This window comes from Candida pseudojiufengensis (assembly GCF_024610245.1).
Source record: "Candida pseudojiufengensis strain CBS 10847 chromosome Unknown scaffold30, whole genome shotgun sequence".
NCBI classification, from domain to species: domain Eukaryota; kingdom Fungi; phylum Ascomycota; class Pichiomycetes; order Serinales; family Debaryomycetaceae; genus Lodderomyces; species Lodderomyces pseudojiufengensis.
The window spans coordinates 1,015-27,566 of NW_026261502.1; the positions used below are offsets into that span (position 1 = coordinate 1,015).

General features: G+C 27.9%; 12 protein-coding genes across 12 annotated transcripts; 8 read left to right on the plus strand and 4 right to left on the minus strand. All coding sequences in view use genetic code 12, as the record gives it.

The window, feature by feature from the left end:
* Positions 1 to 505: 505 nt before the first annotated feature.
* Positions 506 to 1,765, plus strand: WOR4 (Wor4p; the record flags this gene model as incomplete). Its single annotated transcript, XM_051759517.1, has 1 exon — positions 506 to 1,765. The coding sequence occupies one exon, from the start codon at positions 506 to 508 to the stop codon at positions 1,763 to 1,765; it is 1,260 nt and encodes a 419-aa protein (XP_051617206.1).
* A 1,201-nt stretch (positions 1,766 to 2,966) lies between these two features.
* KGF55_000047 (uncharacterized protein) lies at positions 2,967 to 5,324 on the plus strand (the record flags this gene model as incomplete). The annotated part of the gene is made up of 1 exon (XM_051759628.1): positions 2,967 to 5,324. One exon carries the CDS (start codon positions 2,967 to 2,969, stop codon positions 5,322 to 5,324), a length of 2,358 nt encoding a protein of 785 aa, XP_051617207.1.
* A 240-nt stretch (positions 5,325 to 5,564) lies between these two features.
* Positions 5,565 to 6,617, plus strand: NOP13 (Nop13p; the record flags this gene model as incomplete). The annotated part of the gene is made up of 1 exon (XM_051759738.1): positions 5,565 to 6,617. The coding sequence occupies one exon, from the start codon at positions 5,565 to 5,567 to the stop codon at positions 6,615 to 6,617; it is 1,053 nt and encodes a 350-aa protein (XP_051617208.1).
* Positions 6,618 to 6,813: 196 nt separating this feature from the next.
* Positions 6,814 to 10,416, minus strand: SLK19 (Slk19p; the record flags this gene model as incomplete). Its single annotated transcript, XM_051759849.1, has 1 exon — positions 6,814 to 10,416. One exon carries the CDS (start codon positions 10,414 to 10,416, stop codon positions 6,814 to 6,816), a length of 3,603 nt encoding a protein of 1,200 aa, XP_051617209.1.
* Positions 10,417 to 11,598: 1,182 nt separating this feature from the next.
* Positions 11,599 to 12,480, minus strand: KGF55_000050 (aldo/keto reductase; the record flags this gene model as incomplete). Its single annotated transcript, XM_051759961.1, has 1 exon — positions 11,599 to 12,480. One exon carries the CDS (start codon positions 12,478 to 12,480, stop codon positions 11,599 to 11,601), a length of 882 nt encoding a protein of 293 aa, XP_051617210.1.
* Positions 12,481 to 13,050: 570 nt separating this feature from the next.
* MDS3 (Mds3p) lies at positions 13,051 to 14,778 on the plus strand (the record flags this gene model as incomplete). The annotated part of the gene is made up of 1 exon (XM_051760072.1): positions 13,051 to 14,778. One exon carries the CDS (start codon positions 13,051 to 13,053, stop codon positions 14,776 to 14,778), a length of 1,728 nt encoding a protein of 575 aa, XP_051617211.1.
* Positions 14,779 to 14,875: 97 nt separating this feature from the next.
* On the minus strand, positions 14,876 to 15,748 carry KGF55_000052 (uncharacterized protein; the record flags this gene model as incomplete). Its single annotated transcript, XM_051760183.1, has 1 exon — positions 14,876 to 15,748. The coding sequence occupies one exon, from the start codon at positions 15,746 to 15,748 to the stop codon at positions 14,876 to 14,878; it is 873 nt and encodes a 290-aa protein (XP_051617212.1).
* Positions 15,749 to 16,457: 709 nt separating this feature from the next.
* On the plus strand, positions 16,458 to 18,737 carry KGF55_000053 (uncharacterized protein; the record flags this gene model as incomplete). The annotated part of the gene is made up of 1 exon (XM_051760294.1): positions 16,458 to 18,737. One exon carries the CDS (start codon positions 16,458 to 16,460, stop codon positions 18,735 to 18,737), a length of 2,280 nt encoding a protein of 759 aa, XP_051617213.1.
* A 1,541-nt stretch (positions 18,738 to 20,278) lies between these two features.
* On the plus strand, positions 20,279 to 22,618 carry TEC1 (transcription factor TEC1; the record flags this gene model as incomplete). Its single annotated transcript, XM_051760405.1, has 1 exon — positions 20,279 to 22,618. The coding sequence occupies one exon, from the start codon at positions 20,279 to 20,281 to the stop codon at positions 22,616 to 22,618; it is 2,340 nt and encodes a 779-aa protein (XP_051617214.1).
* A 323-nt stretch (positions 22,619 to 22,941) lies between these two features.
* Positions 22,942 to 24,651, plus strand: ADE2 (phosphoribosylaminoimidazole carboxylase; the record flags this gene model as incomplete). Its single annotated transcript, XM_051760515.1, has 1 exon — positions 22,942 to 24,651. One exon carries the CDS (start codon positions 22,942 to 22,944, stop codon positions 24,649 to 24,651), a length of 1,710 nt encoding a protein of 569 aa, XP_051617215.1.
* A 310-nt stretch (positions 24,652 to 24,961) lies between these two features.
* On the minus strand, positions 24,962 to 25,282 carry KGF55_000056 (uncharacterized protein; the record flags this gene model as incomplete). The annotated part of the gene is made up of 1 exon (XM_051760625.1): positions 24,962 to 25,282. The coding sequence occupies one exon, from the start codon at positions 25,280 to 25,282 to the stop codon at positions 24,962 to 24,964; it is 321 nt and encodes a 106-aa protein (XP_051617216.1).
* Positions 25,283 to 25,561: 279 nt separating this feature from the next.
* Positions 25,562 to 26,350, plus strand: KGF55_000057 (60S ribosomal protein eL8; the record flags this gene model as incomplete). Its single annotated transcript, XM_051760736.1, has 1 exon — positions 25,562 to 26,350. One exon carries the CDS (start codon positions 25,562 to 25,564, stop codon positions 26,348 to 26,350), a length of 789 nt encoding a protein of 262 aa, XP_051617217.1.
* Positions 26,351 to 26,552: the final 202 nt, after the last annotated feature.

The following is a 26,552-nucleotide window of genomic DNA, read 5'->3' on the forward strand; positions in this document are numbered from 1 at the left end:
CTACGAAGTTCATAAATCCATAAATTTGAGTTCAGGCGAGGGAAGGAAAGTTTAATTTGAATTTTACAAGAGAAACAACCGGAAAACTGTACCCTGATTGTTAAAAAGAAATTTAGATTTCGGTTTTTTACTTGGTCATATTGTCACTGCAACCTCAAAATTTTTCAGTTTTTGTACACCTTTTGTATTTGAGTTTAATTGACAGGACGTTAAAAACCAAACAAAAAGGGTTCATATTTAATCTCAGGATATTCCAAATTTATTTAAAAGATCTAAATATTTTTTAATGCTTCAATTGATCTAAGTTTCATCTAAAAAATATTATTTTAAATTAATCCTTTAATTGAAAAAGTCAAAATAAAATAAAAGAAAACAGATTAAACTAAAAAAATATTTTTATTGCAAATAGTTTTTGAAATATTATAAGATTGATTCAGGACAAAGTTTATTTTTCAAAACGGTTAGTAAATTGATTAAGTCCGATATTCAAATATTTGTCACTAGCATGGGAATCGAAAATGATAAATTAGTTAACGATCATGATGATCAAAAAAGTAAAAATATTAATCCAAACTTAGGCGGTTTTTCATCTACAAATGATCCTAAAAAATTATTACCACCTTTAGGTGTAAAATCTGATCAACAAGACCAACTACAAGATCTACAACAAACACATCTACAACAGCAAACACAACTACCACAAGCTTATGATTATAATTCACAACAACCATCAATGTATTCAGCTTATCAACAAACGAGTTTTGATCCATATTTGCAACAAAGGAGTTTAGGTCAACCTCAAAGCTCTTTTAATCAAATACCTCAATATACTCAACAACAATATCAAAATAATGCAAAATTCGGTGGTGGATCCAATATACGATACCAATATCCATCAAATTTATCTGGAGCACCAATAACAAATCCAACCTCATCCACTTCAACACAATCATCTACATCAAATAATCATAATGATTTAAATCTTGGACATACTTCAAAAGAAAACAATAAAGGAAGAAGATTCAGAAGACGATATAATCAAATTAATAGAAGATTTCCATGTTCATATCCAAATTGTATGAAAAGTTATGGATCACTAAATCATTTAAATACTCATATTGTTTCTAAAAAGCATGGACATCGTAAAGCTAAAGCTGATTTTCAAAATCCTTCACGACCACCTAAAGATGATGAGCATAATTATAATCAAACTTCACCTCAACTGCAACATCAATCTACAAACTTAATGAATCTACAACAGCAGCAACAACAACAACAACAACAACAACCCCCACAACAACAACAACAACAACAGCAACAATCACAACCACCACAACAACAACAATATGTGACAAATGATTACTCAGGTGCGGCTTATTGGTATGGTTATGCACCACCAAATTTAAGACCTACCAATACAATGGTAACGAATGATTCATTTGGTTTAAATAATCAAATTCCACCACAACAAACAACAACAAACATGTATTATCAAGGATATCAACCAATGACATCAGCTGGAGCATTATCAAATAACACACAACAACCACAACATCAGAATCAAAATCAAAATCAACCACAAGCACAACAACAAGGTTCAAATCTACAACAGCAACAACAACAAATACAACCTCAATATTATCAACAAACACAACAACAATCACCTCAACAACATATGCAACAGAACTTGTATCAACAAGGTCAATACCAATCATCCTCACATTATCCTCAACAACAACAACCACAACAACAACTGCCACAATGAGTAGCAATTCCTAGTTTTTCAACAAAAAAAAAAAGGAATCACATAACAATTACACAGAAAAAAGTTGATTTTTCATAATGCTTTTCACAATTTTTATATTTTAATTTTCCACAAATGTTTTCATATTTTCAAATTTATATATAAAAAGGTTTGAAAATAAGATTTTTCATTAATTATGTACTTTTACTTATAATATTTATACATCTCATCAATATATATGCCCCAAAATTATAAAAATTAATAGAATTGAAATATTTGTAGTAATTGTCTCAAAAAATTCTGAAATTTTGCAATTTTTACTAGATAATTATATGAAACTTTCCAATTTTTTTTTTTGTCATTATTATGTAGAAATGGTTTAATAATATGATACAGAAATATGGTCAGAGAAATCAAACGGATATAGCAATCCTCAATTTCTATAATTCATTACTTACGTTTACAAATGCAATAGATAATTATGTCCAGATTACAAAATATCACCTAAATAAATTAATGGTAAAACATTGTTTGGACGCAAAGAATCTGTTAATTTTGTAAAAAATTTGGTTTCAAAAATGTTTACAAATCGTAAATTTGGAAATAAGAAATATAGAGCATCATATTTATGAAGCAACCCTTCAATAGTCATCAAATAAAATAGACCATTTTGTAATGATCCAAAAAGATCAGATTTCATCTCAAATAAAAATGGTGATACGAGAGGAGTTTCTTCTTGCAATACAATGATTCTGATCCAATCGATGATGTCAGTAGGTAGATCTCTTTTGATAATTTTTTTACACACACAAAATCATTCATTTCAGTATCAAGGTTCAATTTACGAGAAATCTTTTATTCATCAGTTTTCTAAAGCATTATTCAACTGAACATTGATGTATTCTAAATCATTATCTTTGACTTGCTCTTTCAATTGAATTGATTCATGGTTTGATTAGCGTGAACTTAGGTTGATATGATGAAACTGTTGATTGAATTTTATGTTGGTATCAGCCTCGTACGACTCATTGAATTCGATTTGGCGTACCTGGACTGTATACAATTCTTTAATTTTTTGCTGATTGTATCACTATTAAAAATTACGATTGATTCGAATCAAAAAACGATCATACATTTTGTACTATTGATTACTTTACTTCAAATAATTCAAGGGGAACGTTGATTGATTAAGTCAATTGAGTGCTCCATCATACAAACTAAGATGAAAGAAGGAGATGAAGATGATATAGTTTCTAATAATAGTGCTGAAGAAAATCCAAAACGTGAAAATTCAGGTACTGAAGACCTAGCAAAAGATGATCAAACACTGTCAAAAGATTTGAAAACACCAGCCACTTCAACGAAAGAGTTTGATGAAAAACAAAATGAAAATGGAGTTGATTTTAGGGAAGATAATGTCACAAATGCCAATCAAGAACAAACGCAGGCGAATGACGAAACAATAATGGACAATAAGAAAGAAATAATGCAAGAACATAATCCAGGTCTAGATAATACCAAACCTAATGGGTCTGCAAATGAGTCTACTTTTGAATCTAGTGTTAACTTAGAGGCATCAACACCTTCTTCTCCATCCCAACAACAAGATCAACCCACCAAACCAAAAAAACGATTGACTTTACAAGAAAGGTTGGCACTCGCGGCAAAGGGGAAGAAGAAATCTAGTAAGCAACCCCAACAGACGTCTGAAACATCTACACCATCTCCGGTTATACTATCACAAAATGCAAGTACGGAAGATATACCAACCGTAGAACCAGTTGCGAACGAAGAAGAGGAAGGAAAGTTTAATCAACAAAAGGTGATCGAAGATGTTAATCTATACAAAAATGAAATAGCAAAATTAAAATCAGAGAATAAGAGTTTACTAGAACAAATTACAAATTCAAAATCCCAAACGTTCGATAAAGATTTTTCTAAAATCATCAAAAATAAAGACGAGCAAATAGAACAATTGTTAAAAGAAGGCGAAGCATTATCACACAAGGAACTTAAACTTAGTGAATCGATTAAAAAATTGAAAACCATTAATTCAAACTTGGAATATAATCTATCAGAACTAATGAAAAAAAATGATGATTCACTAATTAAACATAAGGAAATAGACGATTTTTTAAAAAATAATAAATTGAAAAATAATCAACATTTATTTGATAAATTCAAAGAAATAAATGACAAATTAGAAAGCACCATTCAAAAAAATGAAATATTAAAAAATATAGAGAATAAATATAACGAATTAATCAAACTTAATGAAGAAACTAATGAGTCCAAAAGTCAAATTACTCGAGAATTAAGTAATTTAAAAATAGAACATGATATGATGAAAAAGCAGCAAGAATTAGAACTTAGTTCAAACAACGATATTATAAAAAATCAAAAATTGGAAATGAATGAATTAAAACAGAGCTATAACGAAGAATTGAGAAGGCTAGAGGATAAGATAGAAAATCTAAGAATGAATAGCTCGACAACATCTAAAAACTACGATACACAAGAATCAATAGGTTATGAAGAATTCAAAAAATTATCAGAAACTCATCATAATTTACAAAAACAATACTTATCATCTCAAGAAAATTTTAAATTAATTGAATCCAATTTAAATATGAAAATCGATACCTTATCATCATCATTGGAATCTTATAAAAAATCAAAGACAAAATTAAACAATGATTCAGTCAAATCAAATCAAATCATAACAAATTATCAAAGAGATATAAAGTTACTACGAGACGATATTTCAAAATACAAAGCTGAAATTAATGATTTAAATGTTACGTTAAAATTAAAAACAAACGAAAATCAAGAATTAAATGAAAAATTAGATAAATTCAAATCCATGCATAATACAGAAATTAATAAATTAAATTCACAAATTGATTCATTGAACGAAACAATAGAATCATTAAGGAAAAGACCTGAACCATTAAAACTTGATCAAAGAAACAGAGACAATTCGATGGGATCAGGATTAAGTTGGAATGATATAAGACTAGGTGAATCATCAACTACTCCGGCAATTCATCGAGATTATCCAATGTTTGAATCACAATCTTCGTTCACCGAAGTTGAAGAAGATGATGAACAAGAGAATAATTTTGATCAACTTTCATATATGCATCATAATTCAAGTCAAAATAATACAACTACAAACAGTCATAATGGATATGGTGGGAACAATGGAAGTATCCCCTTAACATTACAAAATAATGGAAATAATTTACAATTAATTAATAAAATGAGTTCAAATATAAGAAGATTAGAAATTGAATTAAATACAATGAAAGATGAATATTTAAAATTAATGAATGATAAACAACAATTGGAAGAAAATTTATTAGATAATATTTCAAAATTAGAAAATATGGATAAATTAAAAGATCAAATTAAAGAACTTGAAATTGAAATTGAAAATAAATCTAAAAAAGAACAAACAATGTTAGAATTAATTGGCGAAAAATCTGAACAAAATGAAGAATTAAAAAATGATGTTTTAGATTTAAAAGAATTATTAAAAAGTCAAGTACAACAAATAGTTGAACTTCAAGGATTATAACTTCATAGAGATTAATGCATATGTAATATCCAGGATGAGTTACTAACTCACAATAATAACACAATTCTCTAAAAAGTAGTACATACAGTATCTACTCTTTTCTCTTAAATTGGTTTACTTATTGAAATCAAGTTTCGTATTTAATTTTGTGTCACAAAATATCCAAATAACTTAATGATACTACACAAAAATAAAATCTGATATGAGATGGTCTCTTTTTGTAAAGATCACCAACAAAACATGTCAAAAAAAGAAGATAAAACAAAATCAAGTAAGAAAAGAAAATTAGAAGATGACGCGGAGGAACTTGAGATAGATCTTAGTGCCGAAACTCCACTTTCCAAGAAACAAAAACGTTTAATTAAAAAGGGAAAACTTGAAAAAAGACCAGAACCAAAAATTAAAACTGTACAAGAAGAAGAAGAAGAAGCTAAAAAAGCCAATGAAAAGTCAGAAAAGTCCAAATTTGGAGTATGGATTGGTAATTTATCATTTGATACAACTAAAGAAGATCTAATTAGATTTATAATTGGTAAAACAAATTTAAAAGAAGATATAATAACAAGAGTAAATATACCAAAAAAGGGAAATCAAATAAAAGGATTTGCATATATAGATGTTCAAAATGAAGATCAAGTAAATGAAATTATAGAATTAAGTGAACAGCATTTAAATGGTAGAAATTTATTAATTAAAAATGTAACATCGTTTGAAGGTAGACCAGAAAAAGATGAACAAAAATCAAACTCAATATCATCATTACCACCAAGTAAAATATTATTTGTTGGAAATCTAAGTTTCGATACTTCTGAAGATAATTTAAAAGAACATTTTCAACATTGTGGAGATATTTCAAGAATTAGAATGGCAACTTTTCAAGATACTGGTAAATGTAAAGGTTTTGCATTTATTGATTTTAAAAATGAAAAAAGTTCAATAAATGCAATGAATTCAAAAGTAGCAAAAATGTTACTTAATAGAAAATTAAGATTAGAATATGGTGAAGATAGATCAAAAAGAAGGCCTAAAAGTCATATGAGAGATGAATCATCAGAATCAACAGATTCATCAAGAGAAGTAAGTCTGTACGGAGAAGACAATACATATAACTCCATATCACAAAGTCATAATCAAAATCAAGTTCCAATACCGCATCCACAACCTAAAAAGATATATAGAGAAAGACAAGAAAAACCACAACAAAGACCAAAATCATCAGTTGCTTTAGCTTCAGCACAAAGAGCAAGTGCAGCAATAGTTCCTTCATCAGGTAAAAAAATTACATTTGATTAAGAATAAATTTAAGATTAACATTAAAAATAGAATGAATATATTTGATTAAATTAAACAATATTGATTTTAGAAATTATTACAAACGGTAAATGAAAAATGAAATAAACAACTTTTTTTTTTTTTTTTTTTTTTTTTAATTTTCTTAAGATTTTTTGATCTTATTGTTTCGACATATGAAAAAACTGAATAACTACATTTAAGCAATTTCTTCAATTAAAGTAACTTTATCTTCCAAATTCTTATGTTTTTTATATTCAGCTTCACTAATTTCAAAATAATCTGGATTATTTTTATGAGCTTCATATTCTGCATCAGATATGATTTCATAAACTGATTGAACTTCCCATGATGCATCATCACGACGTGGAGTTGATGATAACCCAGATGATGATGCTTTGGTGTTTGATCCAATATCTCTTGCACTTACTCCTCCAATAGTTTGATCACCTTTTGGTGCAAGACCAGCAGCGGTACCGACAGCGGCACCAGTAGCAGCACCAGCACCAGTACTTACATCTTTGCTTTTTGATTGATCTTTACCATAATTAGGAATTGATTCCTCTGGATCTGAGTAAAGTTGATCTACCTTTTTCTGGGAATAATCTTTAGCATCATCATTATAACTAAAAAATTCAGCAGATCCAGGACCTTTAGAAGCGTCTTTACTCTTTGCACCAGCAGCAACACCGCCAACAGCAGCACCTGTAGCAGCTCCAGTACTAACATCTTTGCTTTTAGATTGATCTTTGCCATAATTAGGAATTGATTCTTCAGGGTTTGAATAAAGTTGATCTATCCTTTTAGTAGAATAATCTTTAGCAGGATCATCATTACTGAAAAATTCAGCTGATCCGGGACCTTTATCTGATTTAACATCTTTACTCTTTTGTTGTTGATCTTTACTAAAATTTGGAATTGATTCTTTTGGATCTGAATATAATTGACCAATTTTCTGTTTAGAATAATCATCAGCATCATCATTGTAACTGAAAAATTGAGCAGATCCAGCACCTACACCTGCACCAGTAACTGCACCAGCTGCAAGACCTTTTCCTACATTTTTACTACTGGTATTTTCATCTTTTTCTTCTGTAGTTGGTTGTGCTGGTTGTTGAGTTTGTTTTGCTTCAGTAGATGGTACAACTTCTTTCTTTTTTGGATTAAAATCAGAATCATGAGCAGATTCGAGACCAACTGCTCCTGAACCACCTAAGGCTTCAAAATTGGTAGATTTTTTATTAGCCTTGGCATTGGCTGTAGTAGCAGCAGAAGCAGCAGCAGCTTTTTCATCTAATGCCTTTTGTTTTTGTTTATCAATTTTAGATATAGCTCTTTCTCTTTCACTAATTAAACCATCTAATTCAGAAGATTTTGGATCTTCTCCAGAATAAGTAGCTCTTTCTTCTCTTAATTGTTTAATTTTTTTTAAATTAACAATTTCATCTTCTAATCTTTGTTTTTGAGAATCTTGATATTTAGTTTCATCACCTTCATAATTTCCCTTTTTATAAAGATTATCATGTTTATTTCTTTCTTCTTCTAATGATTTTTGTTTAGCTTCTCTATCTTTTATAGCTGATGTAACTGATGCTTCTTTTCTCTGTTTTTCTTTTAATTCTTTTGCTTTTACTTCTTCTTCTTTGGCTCTTTGTTCTTCTTCAATTTTTCTTTGTCTTTCCAATTCTTCTTCTCTAGCTTGTCTTTCTTTTTCTTCAGCTTCTTCTTTAGCTTTTCTTTCTTTTTCTTCTTGAGCTAATCTTTCTTCTTCTTCCTTTTGTCTTTGTCTTTCTAATTCTTCTTGATGTTTTCTTGTTTCATATTCTTGAGTAGCTTGAACTCTTTGTTTTTCATGTTCTCTTGCTGCTTCTTGAGCTAATTGATCTTTTTCATTTTGCCAATCAGTAAACTTTTGTTTAGCATCAGTTAATCTTTGACTTCTTTGTTCTTTATCAGATTTCAAATCAGATAATTTTGCACCATAAGCACCAAGAACTGCACCTAATGCTCCAACTTCAGCAGTTAAATGTTTATGAGTTGATTTCTTATCATCAAGATCTTTCTCATATTGAGTTACTTTATCATTTAATTCCTTAGTGTGAACTTCATTTGAATCAATAGCTTTTTCTTCAGTCTCATATTTATTTTTAAGTTCATCTAATTTAATTTTATTTTCATTTAATTCAGAAGTTAACTTTTCAATTTCATTTGATAATTCAGAATTTTTATTATCTAACTCGACTTTTTTATCTTGTAATTCTTCAATTTCTTGAGTAGTTTTTTCTTGATTAGTTTTGGAATCTTCTAATTCTTGTTTCTTTGTAGCTAATAATTCTTCATGATTTTTTTCAAGAGTTTCTTTATCAGTCTTATGTTGTTCAACTGCTTTCTTTTCACGATCCTCGAAATCTTTCTTTGCTTTTTCAATTTCCTTTTTGGTTTGTTTTTCAAAATTTTCAGCTGTAGTAATTGAAGTTTTTTTCAGTTTCTCAATATTGTCTAATTTACGTTTAATTTCTTGATCAAAAGTCTTTTGTTTCCCACTAACTTTAGCAGCGTATTTCTCAAATTCACCTTTTAATTTAACTTCATGTTTTCTAACTTTTTGATCCAATATAGCTTGTTTTTTAATTTCATCTTCTTGTCTAGTTTTAGAAACTTCTTGATTAATAGATGTAATAACAGGTGCCACTCTTTTTGCTGCTATATCTAATAATTGTTGTTGAGTCATTCTTAAACCTGAACCTAATTCAACTACTTTTTTTGGATCATCAATATCATTTGCAATTGATCCAATTGCATCAGCATTTAATTCTTTATAATGTCTTAATAAAACTGGTTTATCTTTAAGTTTTTCTAAAGTTTCTTTGTTTGGTAATTCAACAGGTTCATATTTAGCTTGAGGTTGAGTAACTAATTCCACAGGATGTTCTTTAATGAATTTTTCAATATTATCATCACCTTTAAGTTCATCTTGAACTTTTTCTGAATTTTCTTTAATGTCTTTTTTAGTGTCTGCAATGATTTTATTCGCTTCTTCTTCATGTTTATCTGCTTCTTTTTCATATTGTTCTGCTTCAGTTGGTTTTGTTGATGTCGTAGTGGTACCGATAGGACCATCTGTAATTAATTTTTCTTTTGAATTATCTTCTAAACTTTGTTCTTTTGCTTCAGCAGCATTTGGAGTATTTGTGGATCCATCAGTTAATAATTTTTCTTCTGGTTCATCTGTTAATAACTTTTCTTGCGATTCATCTGTTAATAATTTTTCTTGTGGCTCGTCGGTTAACAATTTTTCCTTTGGTTCATCAGTTATTAATTTTTCTCTTGGTTCATCAGTTAATAACTTTTCTTTAGAATTATCTTCTAATTTTCTCTCTTCTGCTTCACCATTGGTTTTCTGTTTAGGTTCATCAGTAATTAATTTCTCCTTAGATTTATCATCAAGTTCTTTTTCAACAGCTTTTGCTGAACCTGCTGGTTTGCTTTTGGTGGTAGTTGTGGTAGTTGTGGTTGTTGATTTTGTTGTATTTTTATTCTTTTTAGCTGAGGCTTCTGCTTGTTTTTTCTTTTTAGCTTCAGCTTCTAAAGTTGGATGATGAGCAAATTTAGCAGGAACTTTTATATGTTCCATTTTATTACCATCTCTAAACTGTTGATATAAATTTGATTTTTTTTTAGATGATTGAGTTTCATCATCATTATTTGAATTTCTAAAAGGTGATATCCAATTTGAACCACTAGTTAATTGTTTTAATCTACTTTGAGGTTGATTCTTAGAATCAATTGTTGATTCTGACATTTAAATAATTTAAATTATGAATTAATGAAATCGAGTGAACTAATGATTGATAAGAAACAATTGATTAAATTGGTTGTAAAAGAAATAAATGTAATTGATATAAGTAAATAAATTTACAATTCTTAATTAATTCAATTGTTGAAATATTATATTAAAGATAAATTTGCTTTTTAAAGATTAAATAGAATTAATATAGAAGAACTTAAATTTAATATGAAATAATTTAATATGAAATTTCCCATAATAAATAATTTTGAACCGCACGGCCAATTTAGCTTGCAATTATGTGAGTTTATTTTCGATAACTATGTAATTATAGTACTAATGATTATAATAGCAATAATTAAGAAATTTTGATCATTAAGATCTAATTAGTGATGATAAAGGGGGTAACATCTTTTAAAGGGAGTAAGAGATCGTGGTAGTAGATTTCGATTTCATGAACTATACATTCACTATTGGATTGATACACCTAATTTAATCAATTTAGTAGGTATATCGTCTGAACTCATATATTAATGATTATTACGTACTTACTATGTTTTAGTTTGCTATATACAATTTAATGTATGATAGAGTATTTTGATTATTTCCAAATTGGTAATATTTATAAATCTTTTAGGAGATTAAGTAATTTAACATTTAAAGTATGTTTATTACACAAACAAATGATTACTACGTAGAAAAGATTACATAATACATAAGGTGACAATTAGGTAATGAAAACATGGTGTGTGAGATATGTCAATAAGATTAGATTAAATCTCTGATGGAATCTGAACTACTACAAAGGTAGAGAAGTTACTAATTACATTATATTCCAACAGTATAAGGAGATTCCTGTTTGAGCAACTCGGGTGAGTAGAAGAATTTTGTCATTTAAATACTTGTTGCGGACGATAATCTTGGATGCAAAAATTACAGTTTTGTTTCAGAATATATACGAATATTTATTGATAAATTGTGGTTCATACATATTTCAATGTTTTTGAACTCGCAAAGTTACTTATTAGTTATATAAAACTGATTATAGAATTTTTATAAAATTGTAAAGCCTTACACAAAATCTGAAACGGTTGCAAATTTTAAAACTTATATTAATTAGTGTAATATTTATTTAAATTTGTTAATATAATATTCTACGATCTAATATAAAATCTAAATAATTCAGATCTAAGTTAATTAATCATTATAGTTATTAAAACCTGGATCATTTGTTCTTTTTGGTCCATCTTTTTCATTAATTTCATTTAATGCTTCAAAATCTTCATTTGATAATGTAAAAGTTTCTAAATTTGATTTAATTCTTTCTTCATGAACAGATTTTGGTATAACAATTGAATTTCTTTGAACAGCCCATGAAATTAATACTTGAGCTGGTTCAACTTTATTTTTTTCAGCAATTTTTATAACAGTTTCGTTTTTAAATAATGGTGAATCATCTGAACCTAATGGCGAATATGCAGTGATATAAATATCTTTACTTTTTAAATACGAAACTAATTGAGGTTGAGTTAATAATGGATGAGCTTCAATTTGATTTATAACTGGTACAACATCAACTCCTTCTGAATCTAATAATTTTTGTAATTTTTTTTCAGTAAAATTTGATACACCAATAGCTTTTACTTTTTTACCTTCTTTATAAATTTTTTGTAATTTTTTCCAAGTTTCAACATAATCTTCATGTTTAGTTGGTTCATCATCTTCTGAATCTGTATTTACTGGCCAATGAACTAAATAAAGATCAACATAATCTAATTTTAATTTTTTTAATGATTCATCTAATGCTTCTTCAACTTTATCATGGTCAGTATTCCATAATTTAGTAGTTACAAAAATATCTTCTCTTGGAATTTTTGATTCAGCAATAGCTTTTCCAACTCCTTCCTCATTTCCATAAGCACTTGCTGTATCAATATGATGATATGAATTTTCAAGTGCTAATTTTGTAGCTTTGTAAGCATCTTCTGGACTTGATCTCCATGTTCCAAGACCAATTGCTGGGATTTCAACACCATTATTTAATTTATATTTTTTTGTATTAACTTTTAATTCAACCATTTTTAATTTCTATATTTATTTAAGTAAAAATGGATTTGTAAGATAAAAATTGAATTTAAAATGGAAACCTTGTAGGCTATTTATATTAGCATTTTGAAAGGCTAACACAGCAATCCAAGTGTGGTTTTTAATATATAAGAACCCATTAGTATTGTATAGCAAAGTAAAGTTGTTTTAGATCAATCGTTTGTGAGACATTTTGATTAAAATCCACAATAGCAATAAAATAAATCTAAATTTAAATTTGTAATTCGAACTCCGTGAAAATTTCAATTTTTCAAAGGGGATTCTCTGAAATTTAAGACTATTAATAAAAAATCATTCTCTCAAACCATGAAGTGAATTGTTCCCAATATTAAGCAATATATCCACATTTTTGAATCATAAATATGTTGCGGTTTGAAACTTAACATTAAAGCTTTGGTCCTAAAAAAATGAAATTCAAAAAGCTACCATTTCGTAAATTTTATCAAATTTCCATTTTGTTGCAATCACTACAATTCCATTACTTATTGTTTTAGAATCATAACTACGTAATCACTGTCGCTTCTGTAATATGCTTCTACAAGTATGAGAGAAAAATCACATCAATTTTCATTATCAGAAAGTTCTAGTTCTCAACATCGTCCATTATCTAAACAACCTACAAGAGCAGCTTCTATTCCAGTTCATACTGCCATTTCATTTGACGATTATGTTCATTATGCTGCACCAAAATCCTCAAATATAAAATCATTATATCCACCTGCAGCTGTCACACTTGGTAGGAATGCGTTTGATAGATTTGGTGATCAAATTTCTGATTTTGAAGTAATATCAAGTAATGGAGATAGAATACCTGTTTCAATGGCAGTTTTATTAAAAAGATGGGGTAAATATTTTGCATTATTACTTGCTAGAAGTTATGTTTTAGCAGCTGAAGATTTCGAAGCAGGTCTTACATCAAAATTAACTGGTGAATGGGCAAAACTTAGAAATGAATCTTCAGATAATTTACCGAGTAAAAATTTTGGTGAAATACCCCATTTTAGAATTCCGTTTCAAGATTCAAAAGAATCTTTAGATAAACCAGTCACTACAAAATCAGAATCAACAAGAAAAACAAGTATGCCTCAAACTCATGAATTACCACCTCAACCTCCATTACCTAATGAACCATTACCACCAGTTCCTCAACAAACAACATTTAAAAGTACATCAAGAGCAGGTTCTCAAGATCATAGTTCCCCTAGAGCTTCATTGATGCATACTTTATCGGTGTTGCGAAATATTCCAACAACTGGTAAATCACCTAGAGAATCACCATTTTCATCTCCGAGAGCTTCTTATTCAGCTCAAGGTAGTGGGACATCAAGTGATCTACGAAGTTCACCTTTTCCAAATCTTCGACCAAATATTGGTCGATCGACATCTGAACTTAAACTTTCTTCTGTGGGATCTGGTATAAGCACACAACAAAGTGAAGAAACTAATCATAGATCAGGAGTGGAAGATAATCATGAAGATGAAAATGAAGAAGAAGATGAAGTAGGTAGTCTAGATTCAGAATATGAATCTGAAGAATTAATAACTGAAAAAAAATCATATCCAATGGAACCAGCATTAATACCGAGAAAATTATACATACCATTCTCAACAAATAGTGTTAAAGTATTTTGTGAATTTTTATATACTGGACAATTAGGTCATAAATGTTCATTATCTCCAACTTTATTAGATAATTTTATGATATCCAAATTTTACAAAATTCCAATACTTTATGAATCGATTTTGGATATATTAATAAATATTATAAAAAGAAGAGAAGATGAAGTTTTAAAAAATATAAATTCAGAAATTAGATTAAAATATGATGAATTTATTTATTTTTTAAATAAAGGAGAAATTAAAAAGGAAATCTTGGAAAAATTTTCAAATTTAAATAACGTGGAAGATAATGTATATGATGAAAAAAATTCAAATGAAAATGATAAAGATTCAATAAATTTAGCTTATTTAGAATCAGAAAATTTATCAATACCAATAATTGGACCAAGATTTAAATCAGTATTTGATAGATCTTCATCTTTAAAAGATCAAACAATTGATGATAACAATTTTGAAAATGATGAACAAAGTAATAAGACTAAATTAAATTTAATTACAATTGAAGAATTGGTTGATCCAAATTCTTCAATACCTATTAGTGATGATGTAATGCAAGCTATTTTAAATGCTGCTATATTAGTTAATGAAATGAAAATAATCTTAAGAGTTAATATTTGTGAATTAATCACTAAAAAAGGTTTTATGTTATAAAAATCAGTAAGAAAAACGTATTGGTGCATCATAAAAGTCGAAAATTTGTTAATGTTACTAAAAGTTTATAGCATTATAATTATCTAACGTTATAATTTTACCAACGATTACCTCCTCTACCACCTTCCATACGATCTCCATAAGAACTATTTCCTTGATTTCCATAACCAAAATTACCACTTGGTCCATTGTTATCATATCTATTTTGTGTATTATTTTCCATTCTTTGTCCAACATCAGTATTCCAATTACTATTGTGTCTACCACTATTATCACCATATCTTCCTTGAGTAGTATCATTTTCCATTCTTTGACCAACATCTGTTCCCCAATTGGTATTATGTTTATTTTCATGATGTTTATGACTACTTGATCCAAAAAATCCTGAACCTGAACCTGAGTTAGAATTATCTCCATAGTTATCATTTCTTCCACCATAGTTATCGTTTCTACCACCATAATTATCATTTCTACCACCCCCATAATTGTCATTTCTTCCACCATAGTTATCATTTCTTCTATTATCATAATCATTAAATCCTCCTTGATTACCACCATAATTTCCACCTTGTGATCCATAATTACCTTGTTGTCCATAACCTCCTTGATTACCACCTTGTTGACCATAACCACCACCTTGTTGATTATTATGATTTTTACCTTCATGATCTTTCCAATATTCTCCAACTGCTCCAACAATTGATCCTAAAGTTGATGATTGTTTACCGCCACTATTTTGATTTGAATTATTATGATTTCCTCCAAATGCAGCACTTGCTAATGATCCTAAAACTGAACCACCACCACTTTGATTAGAATTGTTATTTCCTCCAAGTGCAGCTCCTGCTAATGATCCTAAAAGACTTCTATCACCTTGCTCATTAGTATTTTGATTGTTGTTATCATTTCTTTGGTTTCCTTGATTGTATGAACCTTGTTCACCTGATGAATAATATTCGTTATTTGACATATTAGTAGTTTTAATCCTAGTGCTTTATTAATTTGATCTTTCTTTAATTCCAGTTAATTGGATCAATTGATGTAAATATTTTGTTTCGTCTGAAATTTGAAATCATATTTATATAATAACAAAATTAATTACGAAGTATTTGCTAATCGTACTTACTACTTACTAAATTTCATTTGCTCCCTTGATGGAGAAAAATCACAAAAGTGGTATCGAATTAATTAACGTTGTAAAATAATATTGAGTTACTTGAAATGTCAGGAGAAGTCACACGTTTTTTGTATGAATTTACATTTATGTTGAATCACATCATCTTAGTAAGTTAAGAATTATAAAATCTTAAATTGCTTGACAAAGGAAAAAGCAGCAAAGTTTTAAATTGCTGGACCAAATTACTGTTGAAACAACTTTCTTGTCGAAGCAAAATTTTATAAATCAGTAGATCTTTCGTTCCAGGTTATTGAATTATTCGATTTATTTGATTCAATTTTGTTACGAAATAATAATGTAAGTTTACGTCATAATCAATGAATGTTACAAAACTTTAATCAGTGTCACAAATACTTTTTGTCACTTAATTTTAGCGACAATGATTTTATGTTTTTTTTTATTGTTTACTTTTTTATGTTTCAAGTCACTAGTACTAAATTGATAACAGTTATTAATTTAAAACGGTTGTAGAAATTCCAAGTCAATATCAGAGAACTTTTTCATGCAATCAAATGGCACTGCAAATAAGAATGTTAAAAGTCAGAAGGAAAATATAACATCAAACTATTTAATCAAACCAAGGGAGGAAAGAGATCTTGAAGAATTATATCCTGATTTAGATGAAAATTCACTACTACCTGTATATATAATCAATAATGAAACTCAATCCAACTTAGGAGAACTACAAGATCAAGCACAATCAAATCAAATATCCATTCCAAAAAATGATCATTTAAAAGCTCCAGTATTTGAAAAAATTCAACCTATAATACCCAACCCTAATATCAAATTTAATAGACAACTTCAAGAATATGGTTTTCAAGAACCAATAAAAACAATTGAAAAAAACATACAAAACACGTACATACGACCGTTTCAACTACCTTTAAATGCAATTAAATCATCAAATGATATAGAAACATTAATCCAACAATTTTTAGATAAGAAAAAATTATTAGTTGATTATGATATGGATGAACAAGATTATTTATTTTTAAAAGATCGTAATTCAAATCATAAAAATATTATAAAAATAACACCAGAAATATTTGAAATTTTAATAAGTTTATTAGAAAATGAATGGAAATATTTAGAAGATCAAATGAAATTAATTAATAATTCTTTAAATAATCTGTTAAATAATGATTTAAATAATCAAAAAATTTTAACTATTGGTCATAATAATTCAAAATATGGAAATGATGATGGAATTGTTCCAGGTTCAATATATGATCAAAGATGTGCAGTATGTAATGATAGTGATTGTGATAATACTAATGCTATAGTATTTTGTGATGGATGTGATATAGCTGTGCATCAAGAATGCTATGGAGTTGCTTTTATACCTGAAGGTCAATGGTTATGCCGAAAATGTATGATTAATAAAAATAAAACAATTCAATGTATTTTTTGTCCAAGTACAACTGGAGCTTTTAAACAATCAGATAGTAGTTTATGGAGTCATGTTGTATGTGCTTTATGGATTAATGAATTGTATTTTGCAAATCCAATTTATATGGAACCTATAGAAGGTATTGAAAATATACCTAAAAGTAGGTGGAAATTAACTTGTTATATTTGTAAACAAAGAACTGGTGCTTGTATACAATGTGCTGGAAGAAATTGTTTTCAAGCTTATCATGTTACATGTGCTAAAAGAGCTGGACTTCAAATGGATATGACAAAGGGAGTTAAGGGAGCAATTAATGATAAATCAACAATTAGATCTTTTTGTGAAAAACATGGTTCAACTACAAATTCTAATGCTGTTTTAGAAGGTATATATAAAACAAGACAATATTTCAAAGATACAAAGGTATTAAATGAACAGAATGAGAGAATTAGTAGTAATGAAAAAGTAGCAAATAAATTAAACATTTTTAAATGGCAAACTGAACAAAGTACTCCCATAGCTCCAAAATTATTTAGTGATAAATTAATTGAAATAATGTATGAATTAAAAGTTGAAAATCAAATTAGTTTACCAGAAGAATCAACAAATCAAGTATTAGGGTTAAAAGTATTACCAAATAGAACAAAAGAACAAACTTTTAAAGATTTACAAAATATTTCAAATGAAATTTGTAGATATTGGTGTTTAAAACGGGAATCAAAGAATGGAGCTCCATTAGTTTCAAAAAATAATAATTTAATATCTGCTAGTTCTATATTATATAATTCATCAAATAATTTAGAAATTGAAACTAATAATGATAATAATATTGATAATAATAAAAATAATGAATTACAATTAATGAATGAAAAACTTGAATTTGCAAATACTTTAGTTGATGATTTAAATAAATTAATAACAATTAATTCAATGACTGTTGAAAGACAAAATTTATTTAAAGATGAAATTAAATTAGATTTAGAATGTTTAGAAATTGAAAATTTTCCCATTAGTAAAAAAATTGAAGAAATTTTAAATAAATTAAATTTTAGATTTGATAATACTCAAATAATTTTAAATTATCAACCAAAAAATAATAATATAAATTCATTGAAACAAATAGTTGAAAAAAATTTAAAATTTAAATACAAATCCATTGATGAATTTTCAAAAGATATAAATGATTTATCAAATTCAATCAGTTTTGAGAATAAATCAAATTCCAAATTTTTTAAAAAATGGAAAAATTGGAAAAGGGCATTTGATAATGAATTGTATGATTATAAAGAAGTTTTAAAAGATAATGATTTAAGTGAAATTGAAATTGATGAAATTGAATTAAATCATGAAAATAAAATAATGTTTAATAATTTTTTGAAAAATGGTTAATTTAAAAATTGAAATCAAGTAATAAATGAGTTAATTATAGTTTTCCATCTTCGTTACTTTTGGAGATAGGTTTGTAGAAGAAGAATAGTACATACTTAAATAGGACATTAATCTAAGATACTTGCAAACTACATCCTTTCGTTTTTGTAGAATATTGCCGTACGATTAAAAGTGAATAACAACCTCTTGAAGATAAAGATAATCTAGAATTGGTTTTGCATCAAAGACTTACATTGTTTCAATATAAAACAAAAGCGAAGGAAACATTAGCCTAATATCAATATTTTGTGATTTGGTGTACCTTAAAGATGGGAACATTAATTTTTAACATTATGCATGATTTAAACGGCAAAAATTAATTAACTCGTCAAACCAATTATAATAAACAATTAATATTTTAAAAAACAAATTTACGTCAAATAAACACATTTATAATAACTTATATTTTTTTCATGCTTAGAGTGTTATATATTATTGTTTTTGACTTAATTCATCAAAATAGGAGTAACTTTGATTGTTTGCCACATAGTTTGTTCTGAATCGGTTCGTACGTTAGTTTATCCTATTTCGGTTTTAATATTGGACTGTATCGATATTATCTTTGATTCTACAATTTGAATCTAGCAAAAATATTGATTGTTTAACAACCAATCGAGATACGATAGAGATTTAGATCGAGATCTATGCAGGTTTAATAATAAAAAGTTCAGTGTACTCACAATTTATATTCAACTGGTGACGAAAATCGCCCACATCTGTGGAAATTAAGAATCGAAAAACAAAATCCAAAATGTTTAAACACCTCAAAACTTTACCGATATAAGTATTATTGGAATAGAAGGTACTTTTTAAAAATTAATTCTAGACCATTTTAAACGGGTAGTGTACATTCCAAAATATTTTAAGGTACCAATTTTTCAAAAAGATCAATTAAACGTAAAATCAAAACAATGCAGAAGAAAGTAAAATAAATTGAAACACGCCTTTTTTCTTTTGTTGATTCTCAAGTAATAATGATTGATAATGACTATAATGAAAACTAGCAACAATAGAGAATAAGATTTGTGTTTTAGTATGTGTAGATTCTTTTTAAACTCGTTTATTATATTATATTGATATTGATTGAATTATCCTCAATTGATTAGCCTATAACAATGATAAAATAAAATAATATGCAAGGCACGAAAATTTAAGAAATTTAAAAAATTAAAAAATAAACATAAAAAAAATAAATATTTTAATTTGATTTGGAAATTAATTTACTTTAAATTTATAATAATCTCCTCTTTTCTTTTCAATTTCTGTTATCAATCAAATGAATAAAAAATCATAATTTAAACTCAAATTTCACTACTTTCACACATCAATTCAAAGCACATATCCACCACAACAATTTGACTAACTCTTATACATTCATTAACTTTTTTATATATATATACTTTCACTTACTCACCCTTATACGTTCATTACTACAACTATCATTAACTTTTTAACAATTTCAAAAACTTTATACTAATCAACTTTATTCATCGATATCTTCAATGGAATCTCAAACAAGAACAAACTTAGTGACTCCATTGAACCCCAGTCATATTCCCTCGTTTCAACAATATTCAATTCTTGATAAATTTGAAAAACAATTTCAAGAAGATGTTCAAATAGAAGAGCAAATTCTTAGTCAAGCTTATCACCAACCAGACTTTGAGCAACAAAAGCTGAAAGAAACTCATGGAACTTTACATAATAATAATAGTAAATTACCATTAATTGTTGATGTTGCTCTTGATCCAAATGGTAATCAATTATATCAAATACATGAATCTTCAAATTCTACTAGAAAAGAAATGCCAAAATCAACTAATTTTTCTGAAAATCCTGAATTACATAGTGAATTAACCGTTTCTATTGAGGAAGATCAGAAGCAACCCAAAATAGATTCGAATTCTACTACTCATAATGAACGCATCGACAACCAAAATCCATCTGACTTTGTTGAAAACATTTGGTCAAACGATGTTGAAGAAGCTTTTAAAGAAGCATTAAATATAATCCCAAAAAATGGTCTCACAAAGATTAAAATAGCAGGAAGATCATGCGGTAGGAATGAATTAATTTCAGATTATATTAAATGTAGAACAGGTAAATCAAGAACTAGAAAACAAGTTTCTTCTCATATTCAAGTTATTAAGAATCTCCAAGAAGATTTTGAAATTATAAATTTAATAAATAATGGTCCCGTGGCATCAAATAAATCTGAAGAAGAGAAGATTAGTAAGAATTTTGAAGAAATTTTCCATAAAATTAATTTAAATAAATCCTTAGGTGGAATTAAGAAAACTTCCGATATAAACAAATCCATAACAAGAGATGAAAAGGAAAATGAAAATTTCAAGAGTCCAAACTCCAAATTGAATAAATCATTGATCAACACAACTTCAAATAAATCAAGGAAAAGAAAAATGATAACTTTAGAAACTGATTCAAGAAAAGAATTGAAAATCAAAACTCAACAAATTAAAGAACAAATGTCATTACCTTTTAAATTCACAAAGTTTTTCATGTCTATAAACAATCAATGGGAAAATGATTCAATTATTCTATCAATTCAACGTAATAATGATAAAGTTTCAAAAGTCAAATTGAATGAAAAAGCAAATATTTCTAAAAGATTTCCTGGATTAGACTTGTTCAAAAATTGTTCACATATTACAATTTTACATAATTTGGTCAATCTTATATTACCAAGTGACGCTTTGTCAACTATTGAAAATATTCAATCTGGATTTAAATCTAATTATATGATTCAATTAGATAATAATAATGAATTATCAAATATAACTTTTAAATCCTATACTCTTGTTTATTCATATGGGATTGAAATATTCAAATTTGAAGAACTGAATTTAAAATTAAATCAAGATAGAGAATTTATGCCTCAATTTTGGAAAATGTATTTAAGTAAATTTTATAATAAATCAGAAATTGAAATTATTAATGCTATTAAAGGTTTAACAATTAAACAAATCATATATAGTTCAGACAATATTGAATCAGATACAAATGATTTACATCAAAGACTTTCAAAATCAGATATAAAATTATTAGTATTATGGGAATTTATTAAAGTATCTAATCTGAATGATGCAATTACAAATACAACTCAAATGATTTTATCTCAACAAAAGACGTTGAAGAGCGGAAGCAAAAAGTCTAACCCTATAACTACATCCAGTGATAATGTCATTGCTCAAATGATTGAATATGAGGAAAATATTTTGATAGATCATACAAATAACTCGAAAGTACAATCTCCTAAGAATGATTCAAATATTCCAGAGATGAACAATTTGATGAACACGGTTTCAATCAGCTCTGCAGCCAATACCAGAAATTGGAACGTTTTACCATCATCTAATGCAAATACTACTACATCATATAATAGTATCAATTTGAATTTTGAAGAATCTTCAAACAGTTACAACGTTAATTCATTTAATTCTTTCAACAGTAATGATTATTCTTATTATAATGATCAAATGATAGTTCCAATTTCAATTAATGATCAATCATTTAATCGACAAGATAATTCTTTGAATGAAATATTCCCATCTAATATTTCAAATACAGATATCTCATCAAAATCAAAATATTTTACATCCATTTCAAACAATTTTGATTATAATTCAAATCTACAACCGCAGCAAGATTCACAATACTATTACCAGCTTCAAAATCAACATCAGCAATCACAGCAACAGCAGCAACAACAACAACAACAACAACAACAACAGCAACATCTTCATCAACTGCCCCAACAATCTCAACTGTTGCAATTCCATAATCAAGACTATAATAATTCAGGTATGCCTATGTATTTATAAATCAAAGTTTTAGCATTTTACATTTTCAATTCTCCAGTTCTATATTCCTTGTATAGTTTTAATATCATGAATTTTTCAACAAATCGATCAAAATACTTAAGAATCTTTATCGAATAGGTATAAATCTATTCAGTACTTCTTCAATTAATTCTCAAACGTGGACATGCGATGCAAATCTATAATCATTCTGACTCTGATATTGTGCCTCTAATTTAAAGGTTTACCGCACCAGATCTTTTTTTTTTCATAACCTCTATAAAAGACCATTATCTCATCCTACATCGCTTACAAAACTTCTACAACATCTATACACAAACAACACCATGGAGAGCAAAACCATTGGTATACTAGGAGGTGGCCAATTAGGTCGTATGATTGTGGAAGCAGCACATAGATTAAATATCAAAACAGTCATATTGGATGCACCAAATTCCCCAGCAAAACAAATTAATGCACTTGATCCTCATGTAGATGGTTCATTTACTGATTATGAATCTATGTATAAATTAGCTGAAAAAGTTGATATTATAACAGTTGAAATTGAACATATTGACGTTGAATCATTAAAAAAAATACAACTGAAATTTCCTAAAATTGAAATATATCCATTACCTGAAACTATACAATTAATTCAAGATAAATATTTACAAAAAGAACATTTAATTTCAAATAATGTATCTGTTACAGAATCTCAGCCAGTTGTCGAAAATACTGAGGCAAATTTATTACAAATTGGAGAAGATTATGGTTTTCCATTCATGTTAAAATCAAGAACTTTAGCTTATGATGGTAGAGGAAATTTTGTTGTAAAAGATAAATCATATATTCCAAAAGCGTTAGAATTTTTAACTAATCGTCCATTATACGCTGAAAAATGGTGTTCTTTTAAAAAAGAATTAGCAGTAATGGTAGTTAGATCAATAAATGGTGAAGTATTTGCATATCCAACAGTTGAAACCATTCATAAAGATAGTATATGTCATTTAGTTTATGCACCAGCGAAAATTACTGATACATTAGCAGAAAAAGCATCATTATTAGCTAAAAATGCAGTTAAATCATTTCCAGGTTGTGGAATATTTGGAGTTGAAATGTTTTTATTAGAAAATAATGAATTATTAATTAATGAAATAGCTCCAAGACCTCATAATTCAGGTCATTATACAATTGATGCATGTGTAACTTCACAATTTGAAGCTCATGTAAGAGCTGTTGCAAATTTACCAATGCCAAAAGGTTTTACTGAATTTTCAACATCAATAACAAATGCAATTATGTTAAATGTTTTAGGAGATAAAGATATTCCAAATAAAGAATTAGAATTATGCCGTAGATCATTAGAAACTCCTCATTCATCAGTGTATTTATATGGTAAAACAACAAGACCTTCAAGAAAAATGGGTCATATAAATATTGTTACTTCTTCAATGGAAGATGCAGAAAATAGATTATCATATATTTTAGGAGAATCATCAAAAATTCCTAAATCATTGGATAATAAAAATGAAAAACCATTAGTTGGTATAATAATGGGTTCAGATTCAGATTTACCAGTAATGTCAGTTGGAGCAAGAATATTAAAACAATTTGGTGTACCATTTGAATTAACTATAGTAAGTGCTCATCGTACTCCACATAGAATGTCACAATATGCAATAGAAGCTCCAAAAAGAGGTTTAAAATGTATAATAGCAGGTGCAGGTGGTGCTGCTCATTTACCAGGTATGGTTGCAGCAATGACTCCACTTCCTGTTATTGGAGTTCCTGTAAAAGGTTCAACTTTAGATGGAGTTGATTCATTACATTCTATAGTTCAAATGCCAAGAGGTATACCTGTTGCAACAGTTGCTATAAACAACAGTACGAATGCTGCTTTATTAGCTATTAGAATTTTAGGAGCTTATGATTATAAATGGTTAAATGAAATGAATAAATATATGAATAATATGGAACTGGAAGTTTTGGGCAAAGCTGAGGTTTTGGAAGACATTGGATATGAAGATTATCTTACTGAGAAATTAAAGAAAAGTTAGAAATAAAACAATAATTTAAATGAAAAACATGAAATTTTATGAACTTTTGTAAAAATATATTTTGAAAATAATGTACAAAGATTATAGAATTAAAACTAATGCAAAATACTACTATTATTATGAATAACACCAAGGGTACTTATAGTATATTTGAATAGTACGAATTAGATAACACGCCTATTACTTAAATGATTTTCCTCACGGCGTCTCATTTTGTGAATCATGTGGCCCGCCACAGACATTGTGCCTAACGAATTAGATATCTGGCTATTTCGTAATCGTAAATAATGCAATGACTTATAAGTACCTTTTAACCTCTTTTTCTAATTTTCCCACTTTTCAGTTTCCTCTGCTTATATCTTTGTGAATTTGAATCTCTCCAACCAGAAGTACTTACTTTTTTAGGTTCCTTGTTGTCAACATCCATTGACTCTTTATTTATTGCTTCTGCAACGGCACCGTTCTCTTTATCGGCTTGTTTTTGCTTTTTAGCTTCTTCTTGTTTAGCTGTTTCCTTTAATAATTTTTCAGCTATTCTCTTGTTTCTCTCATCTACAAATTTTGAAAATTCACCTTTCCTTTTCACGCTTTTAGCTTGTAGTTTTGATTTTGATCTCAATGATTTTGCCATCTTTGTTCAATACAAGTTCAATTATTACTTGAATACCTCAATAAATTAAGATGAGATGATCTGCTTATAATTAGTGATCTCGTATCTCGTAATCTTTGTCGCGTGTAATTCACGTGCCACTTTAAAAATAGGGTTATAAAACTTTTAGCTTTGTGATTTATTATGCAGTGCGAGCTTTACATAGTTAACGTACTGCTAGTATCAAATTAATTTTTCACTTTAATAAGGTGATATCACTTACTCAATCAGTGAACTGACTACTTTATACAACACATCAAAATGGCTCCAAAAGGTAAAAAAGTAGCACCAGCACCATTTGCTTCAAAATCATCCAAATCAACTCAACAAAAAAACCCATTATTGGAATCATCACCAAAAAATTTCGGTATTGGACAATCAATTCAACCAAAAAGAAATTTATCAAGATTTGTTAAATGGCCAGAATATGTCAGATTACAAAGACAAAAAAAGATTTTATCATTAAGATTAAAAGTCCCACCATCAATCGCTCAATTCAACAATACCTTAGATAAAAACACTGCTGCTCAAACTTTCAAATTATTCAACAAATATAGACCAGAAACTTCATCTGAAAAGAAAGAAAGATTAACTAAAGAAGCAGCAGCTATTGCTGATGGTAAAACTGCTAAAGACGTAAGTGAGAAACCATTAGTTGTCAAATACGGTTTAAATCATGTTGTTTCATTAATTGAAAACAAAAAAGCTAAATTAGTTTTAATTGCCAACGATGTTGATCCAATCGAATTAGTTATTTTCTTACCAGCTTTATGTAAAAAAATGGGTGTCCCATATGCAGTTGTTAAAGGTAAAGCTAGATTAGGAACTTTAGTTCATCAAAAAACCTCAGCTGTTGCTGCTTTAACTGAAGTCTCATCAGCTGATGAATCAGAATTATCTAAATTAATTTCAACCATCAATGCTAATTACTTAGAAAAATACGAAGATAACAAAAAACACTGGGGTGGTGGTATTATGGGTTCAAAAGCTAATGATAAAATTGCTAAAAAAGAAAAAGCCATTGCTAATGCTGCTTCTTCTGGTAATTAAGTTAATTGACTAATTTGAATCTAATGTGTATAATATAATAAATTTGTTTCATACGAACATCACCAAAGTAATAAACTCGTAGAATTGATTATAGAGGTTGTAGCAAATGCCGAAATAAGCTGCAAAAAGTTACACTACATAAACTACATTAACATTAACATAATACTATACTCTTAAAATACATATATACCATAAATATATC